The following is an 18,164-nucleotide window of genomic DNA, read 5'->3' on the forward strand; positions in this document are numbered from 1 at the left end:
AGCCAAAGTTGACCCCTCTTTTGATAGTAGAATTGTAACTTTTTGGTCATCTGATAAACTCTTCTTAAAGAACTCACCATTTTTATTGACGTTTTTCTTTCTGAATTTTTCTCCCAATCAGTTTTGCTCATAATTGTCCTCAGCTTTGGGAAATTAGCGCTTTTGAAGTACTAAGTATGTATTTTACTGGTTGGAATCATCTTTTTGCCCGCAATATAATCAGGTCATAAGTGATCACTAGTCAACCACAAACTCTGAGTCCAGTGATTAATTCAGCTTTATTCACCGTAATGAGGTCCAAAGTAGTCCTGACATGGGTACATGTTTTTGTGTTAGAAAACCATCTTAAATAAGTTTGAGAAACTTTAATGATATTTAATTACTATCTGCATGAGACGTCCAGCATATATTTCCCGTAAGAGTTTTCTTTCCATACGTTTCAGAGGAGGAGTTTAAGGAGTAATTCATCCTGTTCTCTGGTTTGATTTGGTGGTCTGTAAAAGACCCCCACCATTACCTTCTCCTGTACTTTATTAGCACTAACTAACTATGGGGAAGATAAGGTTTCTACACTATTGTTAAAATAGCCACATTGCTTATACTGCATGTATCATTGTTAGTTTTCTGGTTAAATATGTAGTTTGTTAAATTTATACCATAAAATAGTCAGCATGTAGAACCTGTCCAAGTTAACTTTGCTCTGAATACTGTATCATCTTTTTTGAGAGCCTCTGTACATTTCCACTTAAGGGGAACGGTGCGCTCGTTGCACAAACCCTGTTGAAAACTGTGACTCTGACGTTGCATGAGTAATGCCATTTGGCACTCGTATAAGAGACTATGAGTGAGTACGGTTGATTGTCACTTGATCATGTTTATAATGTGTAAGCTGAATAAAGTCCAGACCAGTAATATATATACTTGGTGTTTTAATAGGGCAAATTTCACAAAGCTGAGAACAATTATGATCCAAGTCAGCTAGTTGGAAGAATTTAATCAGAAAAATGTAAATGAGAATTCGGGACTCATTTAAGAACACCTTACTAGATGCCTCAAAAGCCACAATAGAGGAAGAAGGTTTTACTGGTTTAAAACAGACCTTGTTTAGAGGGAAAGTGAAGGGAGCTATAAATAATTTTTTTTTAATTTTCTATATATATTGGCATTAATTACATTATCTCTCTCTCTCTCTCTCTCTCTCTCTCAAGAGGAAGTTGATAGTAGTGAATATAAATTGGAAGTTAGAAATTGTAGAATAATAAGGGAAGCTAAGGGACACATGGAGAAATTTGTGGCCAGCAGAGTTAAGGATACTAAGAAGTTTTAAAAAAATGTTAGGAACAAAAAGACTCCTGACAATGGTATTGATCCATCATTAGAGGGAAGTGGTTGAATTAAAAATAATAATCCAGTAAAGGCAGGAGTGTTCCATAAATATTTCTGTTCTGTATTTGGTGTGTTGGAGTGGGGAGATATCTAGTCTCATCATATGGTGATAGCATTCTTTCCATTCTATGAGTATCTCAGGAGGATGTTTAACAAAAGCGAAAGGTAGACATTTTTAAATCTGCAAGGCCTGATAACTTGCACCCAAGAGTTCCAAAAGAATTGGCTGAGGTCGTCACTGGACTGTTAATGTTGCTTTTCAGTAAGTTTTGGAACAGTGGAGAACTTTCAGAAGACTGGAAGAAATCTAATGTTGTCCCAATATTTAAAAAAAGTAAATGGGATGACCTGGGTAATTTATAGGTCTGGCAGCCTGACACCAATCCTGTGCAAGATAATGGAGCAGCTGATATGGGACTCAATTAATAAAGAATTACAGGAGGGTATTGTAATTAATGCCAATCAACATGGGTTTATAGAAAATAGATCCCGTCAAAATAACTTGATATCTTTTTTGGATAAGATAACAAGTTTGGTTGATAAAGGTAATAGTGTTAGTGTAATATACTTAGACTTCTGTAAGGTGTTTGACTTGGTACCACACAACATTTTGACTTAAAAAAAAATTAGAACGATATAACATTAACTTTTGTTGTTTGCCATGTTGTTGTAGCCATGTTGGTCTCAGGATATGAAACCCACAAGGTGGATGAGGTAATATCTCTTATTGGACCAACTGTCTGGATTAAACCTGAAGAAGAGCTCTGTGGAGCTCAAAAGCTTGCCTCTTTAATGAACAGAAGTTTGTCCGATAAAAGATATTACCTCACCCACCTTGAGTCTCTTATAAAATTAAAATCTTGTACTTTAAATGGTTTAAAAACTGGCCAACTGTTAGGTCTCAAAATACAATTTTCATCAAGCATGTGTATTTCCAGCATCAGTTCTTGGCCCTGAGCTAATTAACATTTATATCCATGACCTGGGAGAGAACACCTATCAGCATCACTGATAAAATTTGCAGAAGATACACAAATTGGGGGAGTGGTAAGTGATGAAGAGGACAGGTCAGTGATTAAGAGCAATCTGGTTCGCTTGGAAAACTGGGTGCAGGAAAACAAAATGTTTTAGTATGGCTAAATGTAAATGTATACAATTAGGAACAAGAATGTAGGTCATATTACAGAACGGGGGACTCTATCCTGGGAAGTGGTGACTATGCCCTATGACTCCCAAACCTTTTTCATAATCAGCTGAACATGAGCTCCTATTGGGATGCTGTGGCCAAAAGAGCTTATGTGATTCTTGGATGCATAAAGGGGAACCTCAAGTAGGAGTAAACAGGTTATTTTATCCCTATATTTGGCACTGGTGTGGTTGCTGCTGGAACACAGTGTCCTGTTTTAGTGTCCACAATTCAGGAAGAGCTGTGAGAATGATTAAAGGATTAGAAAACATGCCTTATAGTGATAGACTCAAAGAACTCAATTATTTAGCTTAACAAAGAGAAGGTTAAAGGGTGACTTGATTAGTCTGTAAGTATTTACTTGGGGAGCAAATATTTAATAATGGGCTCTTCAGTCTAGCAGAGGTAACCCTGGCTCGTCCTCTACTCCGGGTCCTGGTTCAGTGACCCTCTAGTCAGCAGTCAAGGTCTGTTTCCCTTAAGTCAGCAGTCAAGGTCTGTTTCCCTTAAGTCAGCAGTCAAGGTCTGTTTCCCTTAAGTCTCTGCTAGACTTATAGGTATAATGATGTAATGGCTGGAAGTTAAAATATATATATGGAGATACTGATCTCATAGAACTGGAAGGGACCCTGAAAGGTTATCAAGTCCAGCCCCCTGCCTTCACTATCAGGACCAAGTACTGATTTTGCCCCAGATTCCTAAGTGGCCCCCTCAAGGATTGAACTCACAGCCCTGGGTTTAGCAGGAAATAAGGCTTACCAGTGAGTAATTAACCACTGGAACAATTTACCAGTGGTTGTGGTAGATTCTCCATCACTGACAATTTTTAAATATGTGCTCTAGGAATTATTTTTGGGAGGTTTTGTGAACTGTGTTATAATGGAGGTCAGGCTAGATGATCACAATGGTGATCCTTATGGTCTTGTAATTTTAGACTCTAACATCAGTTTCTTTACTGTTGTGGTGGAGGGTATGCAGAAACCTTTGCTTTGTCCATGCGTGTACACTCAGACCCTTACTTAGCACCTCTTCTCAGCTTTATAAATGTGTGTGTGTGTGTTTGTAGTTAATAGTGGATTTTGGTAGTTTTGAGAGAGTTTTCTTCCTTTTTTGTGTAACTTGCATGACTTTACGTAAAAATATAAGCATGGCCATACGTGGTTAGACCAGTGGTCCATCTGTCCCAGTGTCATGTCTTCCAACAGTGGCCAGTGCCAGAAACTTCAGAGAGAGTGAACAGAACAGGATATTTATTAAGTGATCCATCCCCTGTTGTCCAGTCCCTGCTTCCAGCGGTCAGAGTTTTAGGGACTTTGAGCATAGGGTTGAGTTGCTGATCATTTTGGCTAATAGCCATTGATGGATCTATCCTCCATAAACTTATCTAATTCTTTTTTGAACCCAGTTGTACTTTTGTCCTTTACAGTATCCCCGGCAGTGAATTCCACAGGTTGACTGTGCATTGTCTGAAGAAGTCCTTTTGTATGTTATTTTTAACCTTGCTGCCTATTAATTTCATTGTGTACCCCCTCATCCTTGTGTTATGTGAAGGGGTAAATAGCACTTCCTTATTCACTTTCTCCACACCATTCATGATTTTATAGACCTCTATCATACTCCCCCCATAGTTGTCTCTTTGAAAGCTATGGGGTCCTAAACCTGGTCTCCCAAAGGGGGTCCATGATATCCCTCAATTTTTCGGGGGGAAGTCTGAAGAGCATGCTTAGTGTCTCATCTGCCTGGGAGATGCCTGCTCTGTAGTAATATTGGTTTGCATAGCTCACTAAACTCAAGCTTGTTGGGACAGACAATTCTGACTCTATACTTCATGAGAGAAAAGTTGAATGCACAGGCTGAGACTCCAGAAGGCCAGGGTTCCATCTAGGGCCCACAATGTCTGTCTTTGGTGATGAAACCCATTTGCCTTCATGCTGGCTTCAGCACTAGACTTTAGGTGAGGTTGAGCACAGGTTTGTCTAAGTCCATGACTCTTCCATTTAATGTGACGATCAATAAACCACTGAGTTGTCTGCATTGGTGAACTTTGCTAAGACTCTTCCAGAGTCTTAAGATTTGGAGTCATCCTTGTGTTATGTGAAGGGGTAAATAGCACTTCCTTATTCACTTTCTCCACACCATTCATGATTTTATAGACCTCTATCATACTCCCCCCATAGTTGTCTCTTTGAAAGCTATGGGGTCCTAAACCTGGTCTCCCAAAGGGGGTCCATGATATCCCTCAATTGGTGAACTTTGCTAAGACTCTTCCAGAGTCTTAAGATTTGGAGTCATCCTTGTGTTATGTGAAGGGGTAAATAGCACTTCCTTATTCACTTTCTCCACACCATTCATGATTTTATAGACCTCTATCATACTCCCCCCATAGTTGTCTCTTTGAAAGCTATGGGGTCCTAAACCTGGTCTCCCAAAGGGGGTCCATGATATCCCTCAATTTTTCGGGGGGAAGTCTGAAGAGCATGCTTAGTGTCTCATCTGCCTGGGAGATGCCTGCTCTGTAGTAATATTGGTTTGCATAGCTCACTAAACTCAAGCTTGTTGGGACAGACAATTCTGACTCTATACTTCATGAGAGAAAAGTTGAATGCACAGGCTGAGACTCCAGAAGGCCAGGGTTCCATCTAGGGCCCACAATGTCTGTCTTTGGTGATGAAACCCATTTGCCTTCATGCTGGCTTCAGCACTAGACTTTAGGTGAGGTTGAGCACAGGTTTGTCTAAGTCCATGACTCTTCCATTTAATGTGACGATCAATAAACCACTGAGTTGTCTGCATTGGTGAACTTTGCTAAGACTCTTCCAGAGTCTTAAGATTTGGCACTTTAACCTGGTTCTGGGAGCATGCCAACAAAACCTGACACTTCAGAGGGCCTCTGGACAACTTTGTTATCAGACCTTTGGAAAAAATGATGCCTCCTTGAACCCAGAAGTCTGGCACTGATGGCTTAGCCCATGTAAGCTGCCATGCTTTTAATATATCTCTCTGGCAAATTTCTCTTCTCTTTTCCTGCCAAGAGAAAGGAGAAGAGAGATCCTTTATCTAGTACTGAGAATGTCTCTCTCAAAACAGAGAAAAAAACATTGGCCCCATTCTAAGGATAATACTCCAGAGCAACCACACCAGCACTGGAGTCTACAATGCAGTGATCCCAGCACCACCAGCAGACTTTTCTCTTATTCAGATCTCTCTGACTCTGTCCACATCCTCAAGCCTCAGTGTTGAACTCACGTTTAAAATATTAGCATCCTCATTATTATTATAGCTTCTCTAGATACATTATCTTCTGGCCAGGAACAGTTTCAAAATCCTCTAGCATGAATCTGCGTTTTGGTACTGGCAACTGTCTGTGCCATCCGGTATGGGATTTGAGGGTCATTCATGTTCACCTTGTCAGCAAGAGCATGCTGTCTCTGACTTTGGGTGCAGCTCTCTCTCTGTCCTTGTGAGTTTGAAAGGATTTTATGTAGGGACCTGTCCAATTGCTGAAGTGGTCCTATGGATATGACTTGCATATTTGTGATGGGGTGCTCTATTCACCGCAGGTTTGGGGCTTCCTTCTTGTCATTCTGGGGAATAGCTTACCAGGTCAAAGCCCCTTCCTGTTTTTGCACACTGTCCCTCTGCTTCTTTGTCTGCAGCTCGTGTCTCACCCCAGGAGTTGCTGCAGCCTCTTTGTGACGCAGTTCTCTGGCTTGGTCGCTATTTTGGCTTCCCCTTCCTGGGGTTGGAAAGTTTCTTCCCACACACAGGCTCAGGCAATCTTCCTACATACTGCCCTGCTGGTGCCACTTCCCCACTGGCTGCTTTGGGAACCCTGGCTCGTCCTCTACTCCGGGTCCTGGTTCAGTGACCCTCTAGTCAGCAGTCAAGGTCTGTTTCACTCCGTACCTTGCTGCATTTCCCTGAGTCCTTTCCTAACCTTCGGGTTCTCCCTTACATCTTTGGGTCTGCCAGCTTCAGCACTCCCTCCTTCAGGGAACAACCGCAGCCTACACGTCTCTGTAGACTCCAAACACTCTTCCCTTTTCCCACGGAGTGATTAAAGCCTTTCCCAGCAGCCTCTTCTGTTGCCAGCCTCCTGGCTTATATAGGCTCTGCCAGTTCCTGCACAGAAGGTGAGCTTCTTCTAATTAAGGCTTTTCTCTCAGCCTTGAGCCTAATAGGTTAATTGGCCCATTTGGCCTCCATTAACCCCTTAAGGCAAGTGTGCAGTGTACACCCCATCACAGGCCTTTTATAGATTGTGAAGCCTAAAAACAGAGGGTCTGCCTTACTTATCATGTGAATCTTTCTGGGGAAACACCGACATAGTGTGGATGGTGCCTGGAGGGTAAGAATCATGGAAGATGCATAAATTTAAGGTATGTAGTTCTTTAACAGAACGTGGCAGGGTAGCAGAGGTGGCACAGTTGGTTTCATTTTCCCAAAGAAATGCTTCCCAGCATTCAAAAGTTCGGAAAACATTGCCTTAGGGGGGATTGCATCCTTACACATTTATCTTTATAAAATGGCATTTCTCATGACTATTACTTCTATCAGGAGAGCTAGTGAAAAATTACAAATCCTGATGACTAATCTCATACCACATTACATAAGGCAGTGGTTCTCAACTTAATACACAGTGTGTTACCTGGGCTTCAGAGGCCAGGTGGCAGGGCAGCTGCAGCCTGGACCCTGACCTAGAACTCTGCCGCGCGGGACTGGCTGCCCGCCCCGACCCCCACGGGGCCGCCCCTACTGGGCCAGCCAGCTGCCAGGCCCGACCCCGACCAGAGCTAGCGAGGCCGGGTGGCTGCCCTGGACCCCAGAGTCTTGCCATGTGGAGTGGGCCAGCTGCTCTAGACACAGACCCCGGAGCTTATGGGGTTGGGCAGCTGACCTGGACACCCACCATGAGGGCAGGCCGGCAGCCCCGACCTTGTCCCCACTGTGCTGGACAACGGGGCAGCCCGCACCCCTCTGCGGTGGGCAGACAGGAACTTGGCGGACCGCAGCCCACGAGCCACGCTTTAGCACTTGAGCTGTGCTGCAGTTGTGTGCTATTTGGGCCGTATGCAGGCCGCGGGTTGAGAACCGCTGAATAAGGACACAGTGGCCCTCCAGTCACATCCTAAGTTAATTCCCAAAGTGGTTTCACACATTCACATCAACCAGTCCATCCGCTCCCTGTCTTTTTCCCCTAAACCCGTGGCCTATGGAGGTGAAGCTTGTTTCCATATGTTTACTGTGAAAAAGGTTCTCTCTTTCCATTTGGAAATAACTAAACTTTATGCAGTTCAACAGATCGTTTTAGCCTGTATGAGGAAAAGTGCCATATTCACCCAGAAATTATTAGAGGATTAGATCCTACACAGTTTTGTTATAACATAGCTGAAGTCCATATCCCGTCAGGGCTTAAGGCTCACTTGGTAAGGCCAGTGCTGAGTCTGTGAGATGCCTTAGACTTATCTCAGTTGCTGAACTCTACAGAACAGCTATTTAGAGTTCTGTGTATAAACTCAGTAAACTCTAGTTCTTAAATTTAGCATCACACTCTAATGATGGGTTTAAGAGAGCTGTTCCGCAGTCTTTTCCTGAGAACTCTTCAGGCTACATTCCGCTGGGGCTGTACTACTCACTAGTCCCCCACTAGTCAGAATGTGCAGGGGTCCATTGAAGAAAAAATATAGATTACCTCCCAGTAACAGTGATTCTTTGAAAGTTGCTTCTGCACATTCACACTTACCTCTCACCTTCTCTTTTACCCAACAGTTCTCTATGCACATAGGACTCTGTGGTACAGGAGAAGGAACTGAGGCAACTGGGAGCTGCACTCCCTTATAGAGTCTGAATGTTTGCAAAAAGGGCATGATCATTCAGCTCCCACAGATATGATTTTCAAGAGGGGTTCATGAGCTTGAGGTGGCAGGGGCACCATCCCCCACAAGTATAAATACACAGGGTGACTGAAGAATCACAGCTACTAGCAAATAGCCTTTCTGTGATTCTTGATACATTAAAATATTTATTGTGGGACACTAACATTGTGTTATCTGAGTTTTCTGCATTTAATTTCTCTTAAAAAGAGCCTCAAAGATCTTATGGTAGCCATTGCAGTCATGAGACATGTCATTTGGGTTTTGGCTCAGCACGTAAAGCTGGCATTGCTTTAAATCTTGGTATTGTAGAGTTTTGGTGAAGAGCAGTGGTTCCCAAACTTTAACAACCTGTGAACCCCTTTCACTAAAATGTCAAGTCTCGTGAACCCCCTCTTAAAAATAAATATTTTCAGGGATTTTCTCCCTTATCTGAGGATAAAGTATAAAAGCAGTGATCTTGGAAGTATAAAATTTGTTTTTATGACATGCTTATTACACACTATTATTTGATATTTATCATTACAGCATTTTATTACATTATGAAAATGGCAACACTCTTCCAAGATCTCACTTTTGCAGCTTGTATCACTTTGATTAAGCCTGTTGTAAGACAAGGCTCCTAGCTTTCATCAAGGAGTATCAGAGTGAAACAGCATGAAGGTATTTAAGAAGCCAACTCAAAGAGTTCCTCCTACGCAACATTCAGGTCTTGAGCAGTCCAGGCAAACAACACACATTACACAAAGCTTAAACTTGTTCTTCATAATAATTAAAAAAACAATACTAGCAGCCTATTTAATTTTAAAAACAGCAAAAACAACCTACCTCCCTTTCAATTTCTTATAAGGAGTCTTGAAGTTTAAATCTCCTCAGTGTGATAGATATGCTTGCTTTGATCTGCATAGCTCTTGGAAATCCCTGAGGCTCCGGGCTGGCCCTGTGGTGCCTGCGATCCCTAGGGACAGCTCTGTCTGCCATTAGAGAATTTTTTCCCGAGAACCCCCTGTAACGTTTCGTGAACCCCGAGGGGTACACGAACCCCAGTTTGGGAACCACTGGTGAAGAGGATGGTCAGAATCATTACCTTCTCCAGTTCGATGTCAGGGCTCACCTTTGTTCTGCTGGGGATGGAGGACTTAGGGCTTGCTGATTGTTAGTGCTGTAAATATAATGGATCACTTTATTGATAGTAGTTAGGATGTAATTTTCTTTTTTCCTTGAATACTGATATTTTATTCCTAAATTCTGAACATTGTTAACTTTGCCTTGGTGTTTAAATGACCTGCAACAGATAAATCATTGTTAGTGGGTAGAGAGACAGTATCAGAAGTTTCACACTGCATCTTTCTGATTGATGTGTGGCAAAGAAATCTTGAAAGATATATGCTGTGCCTGTAATGGAGATGAAGAAAGTTTTCTTCTCCATTGTAGAACTCTCACTGTGATCATGTTTATTATGCTAGTGCCTAAAGGCCAACCAAGTAGGCCCCTCATTGTGCTAGGACTGTACAATCATGGAGAAGGAGATGATCCCTGCCCCAAAGTGCTGACAGTCTAAGTCAGGGGTCGGCAACCTTTCAGAAGTGGTGTGCCGAGTCTTCATTTATTCACTCTCTAACGTAAGGTTTCGCGTGCCAGTAATACATATTAACGTTTTTAGAAGGTCTCTTTCTCTAAGTCTATAATATATAACTAAACTATTGTTATATGTAAAGTAAATAAGGTTTTTAAAATGTTTAAAAGAAGCTTCATTTAAAATTAAACTAAAATGCAGAGCCCCCCGGACTGGTGGCCAGGACCTGGGCAGTGTGAGTGCCACTGGAAATCAGCTTGCGTGCCGCCTGGTCTAAGTAGACAAGACAGACACAGGCGGGGTGGGGGAGGTAGGGGAAGGGAAGAAGAATTAACAATGTGAGAGTTACAATGTGAAGGCAACAAATGCCATGTCAGTTCCATGATTTTTTTTTGGTGGTGGGGGTGGGTTGAATAACAGCCAGATTCAACTGTATTTTCTCAGATTGAACAAAGGGTTAAGGGTATGTGACTGTGAATTTTTTATCTTTGTCAAGGATAATATTGTTTGGTTTCTGTGTACGCAGTTCCAAGAGTGGGGGGAGGGTGGCATTTACCAATGTGTAAAATATTCGTAATGTTAGAAAATAAAGGCAAGGTCATTGACATTGGGAGAGGTAGGAAATACTATTCTAATGGATATATAAGTAGCATTGATTTAAAACAGGGATAGGCAACCTATGGCATGTGTGCCAAAGGCGGCACGTGAGCTGACTTTCAGTGGCAGTCACACTGCCCGGGGCCTGGCTTCTTAAACATTTTAAAACCTTCTTGACTTTATAATATATAACAAAACTATTGTTGTATGTAGACTTTTAGAAAGAGACCTAAAAACGTTCCTGGCACATGAAACCTTAAATTAGAGTGAATAAGTGAAGACTTGGCATACTACTTCTGAAAGGTTGCCGACCACTGATTTAAAACATATGAGAGATCTTTAGTAGGGATCTGTGCTAAACAGCCGGTGTGAGAATATTTCTGACTGTCCTTTTTAAAACACAAGGTGGTCCAATAAAAGATATTACCGGACCCACTTTGTCTTACCTGCTCTTAAAAATCTCCAGTGATGGAATGAAGGAATATACAAGAGAAATTGCAGTTTAAAAGGAGTATAATTTACTTATTTTAAAGAGAGAGAGACAAACACCTGTCAGGGATGGACTAGATAATACTTAGTCCTGCTATGAGTGCAGGGGAGTGGACTAGATGACCTCTCAAGGTCCTTTCCAGTCCTATGATTCTATGATTTTGGTTTGTTTTTAGGATTGTCCATCATTTTATTCTGCAGCCTTCCTTTCATTTCCCTTTACTTTCTGTAATGTATGCAATATTAATAGAGAAGTCTGGCTTCAAAGAATATGGATTTTAAGACCCAGAAACCTCTCTCAGTTCTAGGAAAGGTAAGATTTCAAGTAGCTGTAATGCTAAAGCGTTAATCTAAAGATGCTAGCATTTATGGTTATTCAGTTGCTAAGTTCCAAGGCCTGAGAAGATGCTGTTTACCATAAAAGTTAAATAAGGTATCTGTAAACACTTAAAATGTGCTGTTAAATGGATATCACATGGTTTATCAAATTACTTTGAATAGTTTTAAGCTGAATAATTGCATTTCTTCTTTGGCATGAATACTGTTCATGTTGGTAACACCTCATAATTAAGTGTTCAGCTCTTTAAAGACCATTTTAAAATCATTAAATGTATTTCTTCTAGTAATGTTTTGGTGAAGTAATTGTAAAACTCTTCAGTGTTGGGGGTAAGAGAGCCTACAAGAGGAAGAAATCAGGTTGCAGTGATTTTATAATTACCATTTCTGCCCCACCCCAAATATATGTATTGCAAGTATGGTTTTAGTAATTTATCATGCCATTTTGTGGAAACACACGTTTTATAATTTTATAACTACTGATGTCTTTTGTAGCCCGTCTTTATTCGTGCCTTGATCAGATGAGAGAAGTGCTGGGGGAAACTGCACCAGAGCAGGTGATGGTGGAAGCAGTGTTGAATAGTAAATTTGATGTACAGAAGGCTTTGGATTTTGTGCTTGCACAAGACAGTAAGCAAAATGTGAAGACCAAGAATGAAGAAGCTGTGACTACGGGAAAGGCAACAAAAGGTATGTTTTTATTTAATTACGTTTTGGTTTAGGTTAAAGTTCACTGGCTGTGCATAGGATACTCGAGTTTAGAACTGGAAAATACTTGCACTGTTATATCAAAATTACTCATTGGAAAACAAATAAAGTTCTCAATCTTCTATTTCTAAATACATTTCATGGTTTTAAGATATATAGAGAACATCTCTTTAAAGGAAGCAGTAGATTTTTACTAAACTTAAAATCAAGTTTTAGTTTTAAACTTGGTTCTCCGCCCTAAATTCAAATGTAAGCAACCACAATTCTCAATGAAATTCTGTTTTCTAATAAATACTTTAGTTATGTTACTACTTAAGTTATCCAACTGCTAACTTTTTTGTATTTTTTTTTTGAGACAGCAAATTTTAAGACATTTTAAATGTTTGCTTGTGATATCGCAAGACTGTTTTTGTAGAGCTAGTACAATAACTTGGTTGTGTGGATTCAGACATCTTAAGAGTTGATATTCATTTACTAACTTAGTGTTTCTTTTGGTGGATAGTTGTAATAATTTTGCTAAATGATTGAATAAATGCCCTTCAGAACTCAGTTCTATTTGATTATAGAGACAATGATGCAATGCAATTTTTCAAGTAACATTTAGTAATTAAATGCCTTTCATGTTTCTCCTTAACTTTGCTGTTGCTGTCTCCTTAAAAAAATGGAATTTTTCGTTGTGACCATGCATCTATCTGAAAATTATTGGCTATTGTAAGGTAAGGAGATTTACTTTCTTCAGAAATTTGTACTTATTCGGAGAACTTGTCTTACTTAATAGAAAACTCTTCAGCAAACACCAACATGTCTGAGCTCAGTAGCCTGACAGTCAAAACTAAATCACCTAGTTACTTTTCAACTTTAAGTGACAAAACACTCTTCAAAGCTAAACATTCTAATATATCCTCAATAGAAAAGAAAATATCTGAATCGTCTAATAAATCTTCAGGAGTTGTATATTCTTCCCTCAGTAATGATATGTATGAAGAATCATGTTATGAATCTGTCAGTAAACATGTAGCAGTACAGCTACCAGACAATACCAGCACATTAAGTTTGATTTCCAGCAATGAAGACAAAATTTGCTTTAGTGTAGGTGCTGAGTTACTGGAAGCTAGTCAGTCTGAAAATCCTGCCTGGAAGCAGTTGGAGTGCAAGGAATCACAAGACTTGAAATCTTTGCTGATGCAGAATATAACTAATGATTATTTGAGTCTCCAAGACAGGGGACTGCTTGGGGTTCAAAATTCTTCAGATCATAATAGTAAAGGAAGTATGGATAGTAGTCCTGGCTTAATGAGTTCTGTAGGGAAACTGACACTTGATAATGATATAAACTGTACTCAGAATAGAAAGACTGAGCGTTTTGAAATTTTTCCTTCATTTCTACAAAGTACCAGGCGAGATATCTCATCTTCAGACATGGATAGTTTGCCATTTTCAAACTCTGGGGGTCCATCACTGGCTGACCTACTTCAAGAGCACCAGGAAAGTAATTCAAGCCACTGTTGTTCTTTATCCGATCTTTATAACCAAACATCTATGAGTTTTATAGATTTGAAATTGGGATCCTCACCATTGTCACAATTAGCTGGTCAACATCAAGCTGCAACAGGGATGTCAGAATTAACAGGATCTCTGTCTTCTCTGGCATTGTCTCGGGCTTCTCCAGTAAGAGAACTTGAGAATTTGTCACTTTCAGATTTAATTGCAGAAACTATTGAAGTAGATAAGCCTCAAGAAGCAAAAGACTTTTTGAGGTTCAGTATAGCTGAAATGTGGCCTTCTGCAGGAGTAAACACAAACATTGACTTAAGTGTCCTTATAAAAAATCCAGAAGTATCTGCAGAAGCAGTAGCACGCCAGTCAAATACCATAGTCCCAGAAACTAAAGTTTTAAGTTCAAAGCAAGGAAAAAATATTATTTTAGTTAAAGGAAATAAAAAAAGCAAAAAAGGACGTATTTCTAAGAGCCAGGATCTGTCTCTCTCATGGATGAAGGCTCTTTGTGCCAGACCGTCAGCTTTTGCTTTAACTTTGTGTCTCCGTTATCCTCCAAAAGGATGTAAAAGGCGCACGATTGATATCCATAAGACTTTCCTATACAGTAGGCAAGTAAAAGAAGTTAAAAATAAGGAAATTGACCCTTTAATATCAATAACACCATTTGACTTTAAATCAGCATCTCCTGATGACATTGTAAAAGCTGGACAAAAAAGAGCCTTTACAAGAGACTAGTGTAAAATAGGGGAAAGAAACAGAATGTATCCTTCAGAGCCTTTTTAAATGATTTTATAAATTTTGTATGGGGTGACTTTATGACCCATAATTCACATTCTATATTTTTTTATTATACATTTGATAATTCTCAACAAATAGTTGGTGATCAAAAAATTTATGTGAACTTTTAAACTACTGCACTGTCTGTATTTTTATTTTTTGCATACTTTTCATTAAGATACAACATCTTAATTTTCACAAACTCTTAATCTTTAATACATAGGCATTGCACATATATAGAATACTACTATACAAAAGTACATTTCTAAGTAAGAAAAAATAGACTTAATTTGGGGGGAAAAATCCTAGCTATACCATTCTATTTTACTGTTTGGTTATATTGCAGAACAAAACCTAAAATAGATATTGCTCTGGATTAATTTGATTAGATGTGCTTAAATTTAAAGTTTCTGGTACGTTACATAATTAAACTGTCTTGTGGCACGGTTTAATTTCCAACTGCTAATTTCATTCTCAATTTCATTATTCTTTTATATACTTTGGTCATAGTGATGTCACTAATCTTAGAAAATTATCTTATGTTCTCAAAAGCTCCAGTCATTTAAAAGAAATAACCCCAGAAAAATCAGTCATTGACCACTATACCTGATAAGTCATTTGCTAGCTTTTTGGTGGGACCAGCTTTCTTATGACAGCAAAGTACTATAACTTAAGGTTACAATTTTTATATCTGTTCAAAACATCCAAGTTAAAACTGGGCATTTAAGAATATTGGAAAACGTTTGTGTGCATAGTGTATATTTCATCAAAATTTTTCCAGTTGGAATCCATCACCTATTTTAAGTCTGTTTGAAGTGCATTGGAAGAAAAACATTCCCTTTTTTCCCTTTGGCATTAGTCATGCCTAGTGAAAAGGCAATGACAAGCTATAAGTGCTATTTCTCCTTTTAGGAAAAAGTTACCTTTAGTAATGGAAATGTGTAATTTTGCATTCACTTTTCTTGCTGGAGCCAGTGCTCGTTATTTTGAGTCTTAATATGTGAGGCCAAAGTCAGGTCTTGAACTTCATTTCTTATCTAATAGTCACTGGACTCTGATACTGTCTATAGGTAGTCATACCTTTACAGAGGTGTTTGTCAAATATTAGTAGTTTTTCACTTGGATCCATGGACTACCAGTTGGTATTTTCAACAGTCAATCTGCAGCATATCCTATACAAGTACTATTATTACTAGAAAAATAAGCTTGTTTATAGTTTATCATAACCTTATTCAGATATAACCAGGAAACTGTTATGAAATAACGGGTTAAATCTTAATGGTGGAGCTTTAATAAGTTGATTTATAAAAAAGAAACCTTAATATTTAGTATTGTTCCTAGCTTTAAGTAGCAATGTCAGTTTAGTTATAAAAATGTATTTGAAAGCACTGGAATGCAGGTTTCATTTGCTGTACACTAATTTGTTTAGCTGGTAGACATTTGTAAATTGTCACTATTTAGGGAATTCTTCAAACATATGAGTATCAGACTCTTTTTTTTTTTTTGTATTGAAGGGTTTTTGATCTTCTAACTTCTCCAGAATAGAGTTCATGGTTCTAGTGCCTTTTAATAAAGATGGTAGCACTACAGTGTTTATATTCTAACTGATCAGCTTGATTTTTGTTTAGTCACTCATACCCAGAAGCCTTTAGGAGCCTTCAGTAGGTTAAAACATAACTAATGTAAACATAGCTTGTTTAGGTAACTCAAAGAGCAGAAATAAAACCCAGCATCCTCCTATTTTGCTCTCAAATTATATATATTTTCCCCAACATAAACTACATGGAAACAGTTTCTTGAGCCTTGTCCTGAAGGATGTCACATTCTCTCAAATTATCAGAAGAACTTTCTGCTGTCTCACACCTTAAACAGAGAAAGCTCTAGATGACTTTTGTTGCTATCACAGGGCAATCCCTCAAGTACGCTAGTTCTTTTATCATTTAAGATTTTCATAGTAAGTGCTCCAATTTTACTTGCTGAACAATAAGCAAACAAGGTAGATCAGGGTGAGGCTGTTCACTGGCTCAAAATACTGAGTGAATAGTTCAGAAATGTTTTTAAAAAAATCTTCATTCAAGTTATCTGTTTTCTGAAGTCTCTCTAAATATGAACAGCCCTTTACTTGATATCTAGAATCTATTTTTCCCATTAAGATTTTAGGTCTTATCTGAAGAATTTGTGCAATAGACAGATCTCCAAATTTATTTTAAATGGGATAGTGTGCTACCAGTGATGAAAAAATTGTTTAACATTTTAAAAATTTTCTTTTTAATGGCCCAGTCTTTTTTAGTTTACTTTAGGTGATTTGCTCTTGTTCCTGCCACTTCCTGATGGCTTGAATTGGCTTTTCTAATGGAGGTGTTACTAATCTCTGGTGGAAGAAGTGCTGTTATATTTAATGGAGTAAATTGTTTCTTTGCTTCTGCTGCTTCTGTCTTGTCTTCACCCTGTTCTGTCTAGTCTTATTGTGTTGTCTCTGTTCTCTCATTTCCTCTTCACTACTCTTCTCCCAAACCCTTCTTTAACATTAGATGCTGCTAGCAGTTTTAGAGCCAAATTCTGCACAAATCATACCTGCACAGAACTCCTGTTGATTTAATCACAAGTTACGTGCAAGTCTCTGATGAAAGAATTCAGCACTTAGAACTCAGTCCTGCAATGATATCTGTGCAGATGAAGCCAGGGGCCTGTGCAGCGCTCCATTGACTTCAGTCGGACTCCAACCACAGATGGCTGTCCACCCACACAGATGTCATTGCAGATTGGGGCCTCAGTGTCTAACTTTACATGTAAGTACTAGGTGATTAACCCTTAATATTTCTCAGATCTGTTGCATTAGTACTGTTGGTGATCCTGAAGATGCTATGCATAATGCAGTTCAGCAGGATAAAAATCATGCAGCGTGTGGTGGGGATTGTCTGCCCAGACTAATCCTGCAGCCTGAAATGATCCTTGAATAAATATGCACAGAGGGTAAAATTTTCAAAAGCACTAAACTGACATCCTACATCACTTTGGAGCCTAACTTCCATTTAATACAATGAGACTTACGCTTCTGTGCCACTTAGGCACTTTTGAAAATTTTATCCACAGTTTTGATTTTTAACTAAATGGTAGCATGTTACTGTATTTTTAAAACTGAAATGGGTGTATAAATAAATTACTCAATAAGAACTATGTTTATGTGGTTCACCACAGAAAATTCTTAATTTTCTTAAAACTACTGCATGATATTATGGCACCTGGAATTTTCATATAGCATATGGTTGGTTGGTTCAAAAAATGTTTCTACCTAATGAACATTAAAATCTGTTAGTGAAATCCCTCTTTGTTTACATTTTATATAAAATAGTCAGGGAGGTGGTTTGTTATAAATATTTCCTTAATGGTTTGCAGCCAGCCTGTAACTTTGCATGTGTGTATATGGGTCACTTGTATTAATTGCTTATATATTGATATTCAGATTTTGAAATCATAAAGTATTTGTGTCTATGCACACACAATGTATACATGGAATATACTGCTTACAGTGTTCAGACTGTTGTAAAGTATCTTTTGTACATTAAATTGTTTTTATATATAATTTTTTAAAATTCAGTGGGTCATTTAGTATTTTTTAATGAAATTGCTTTGTGAATACTGCTTTTCATTTATGTACAAAAAAAAACACTTCATAAAGACTGATTAAATAACACATGATTTCTTGCTAGTAGTTTGTCTTGTACAAATTTTGTTG

General features: G+C 38.9%; 1 protein-coding gene across 4 annotated transcripts in view; it reads left to right on the forward strand.

Moving 5' to 3' along the window:
• The window catches only part of HBS1L (HBS1 like translational GTPase), a 131,505-nt gene that overhangs the window by 30,202 nt on the left and 83,139 nt on the right, over positions 1–18,164 (forward strand). For 3 of the 4 annotated variants that reach the window (XM_039531471.1, XM_039531470.1, XM_039531472.1), the window contains exon 7: positions 11,939–12,133. In XM_039531471.1, coding sequence (XP_039387405.1) covers positions 11,939–12,133 — 195 coding nt within the window. Of the gene's footprint in view, positions 1–11,938; positions 12,134–12,872; positions 18,112–18,164 lie in introns of those variants that run through there. The other variant, XM_039531473.1, reaches the window with a different exon arrangement.

Source organism: Mauremys reevesii, linkage group 3, assembly GCF_016161935.1.
Source record: "Mauremys reevesii isolate NIE-2019 linkage group 3, ASM1616193v1, whole genome shotgun sequence".
In the NCBI taxonomy this organism is placed as follows: domain Eukaryota; kingdom Metazoa; phylum Chordata; order Testudines; family Geoemydidae; genus Mauremys; species Mauremys reevesii.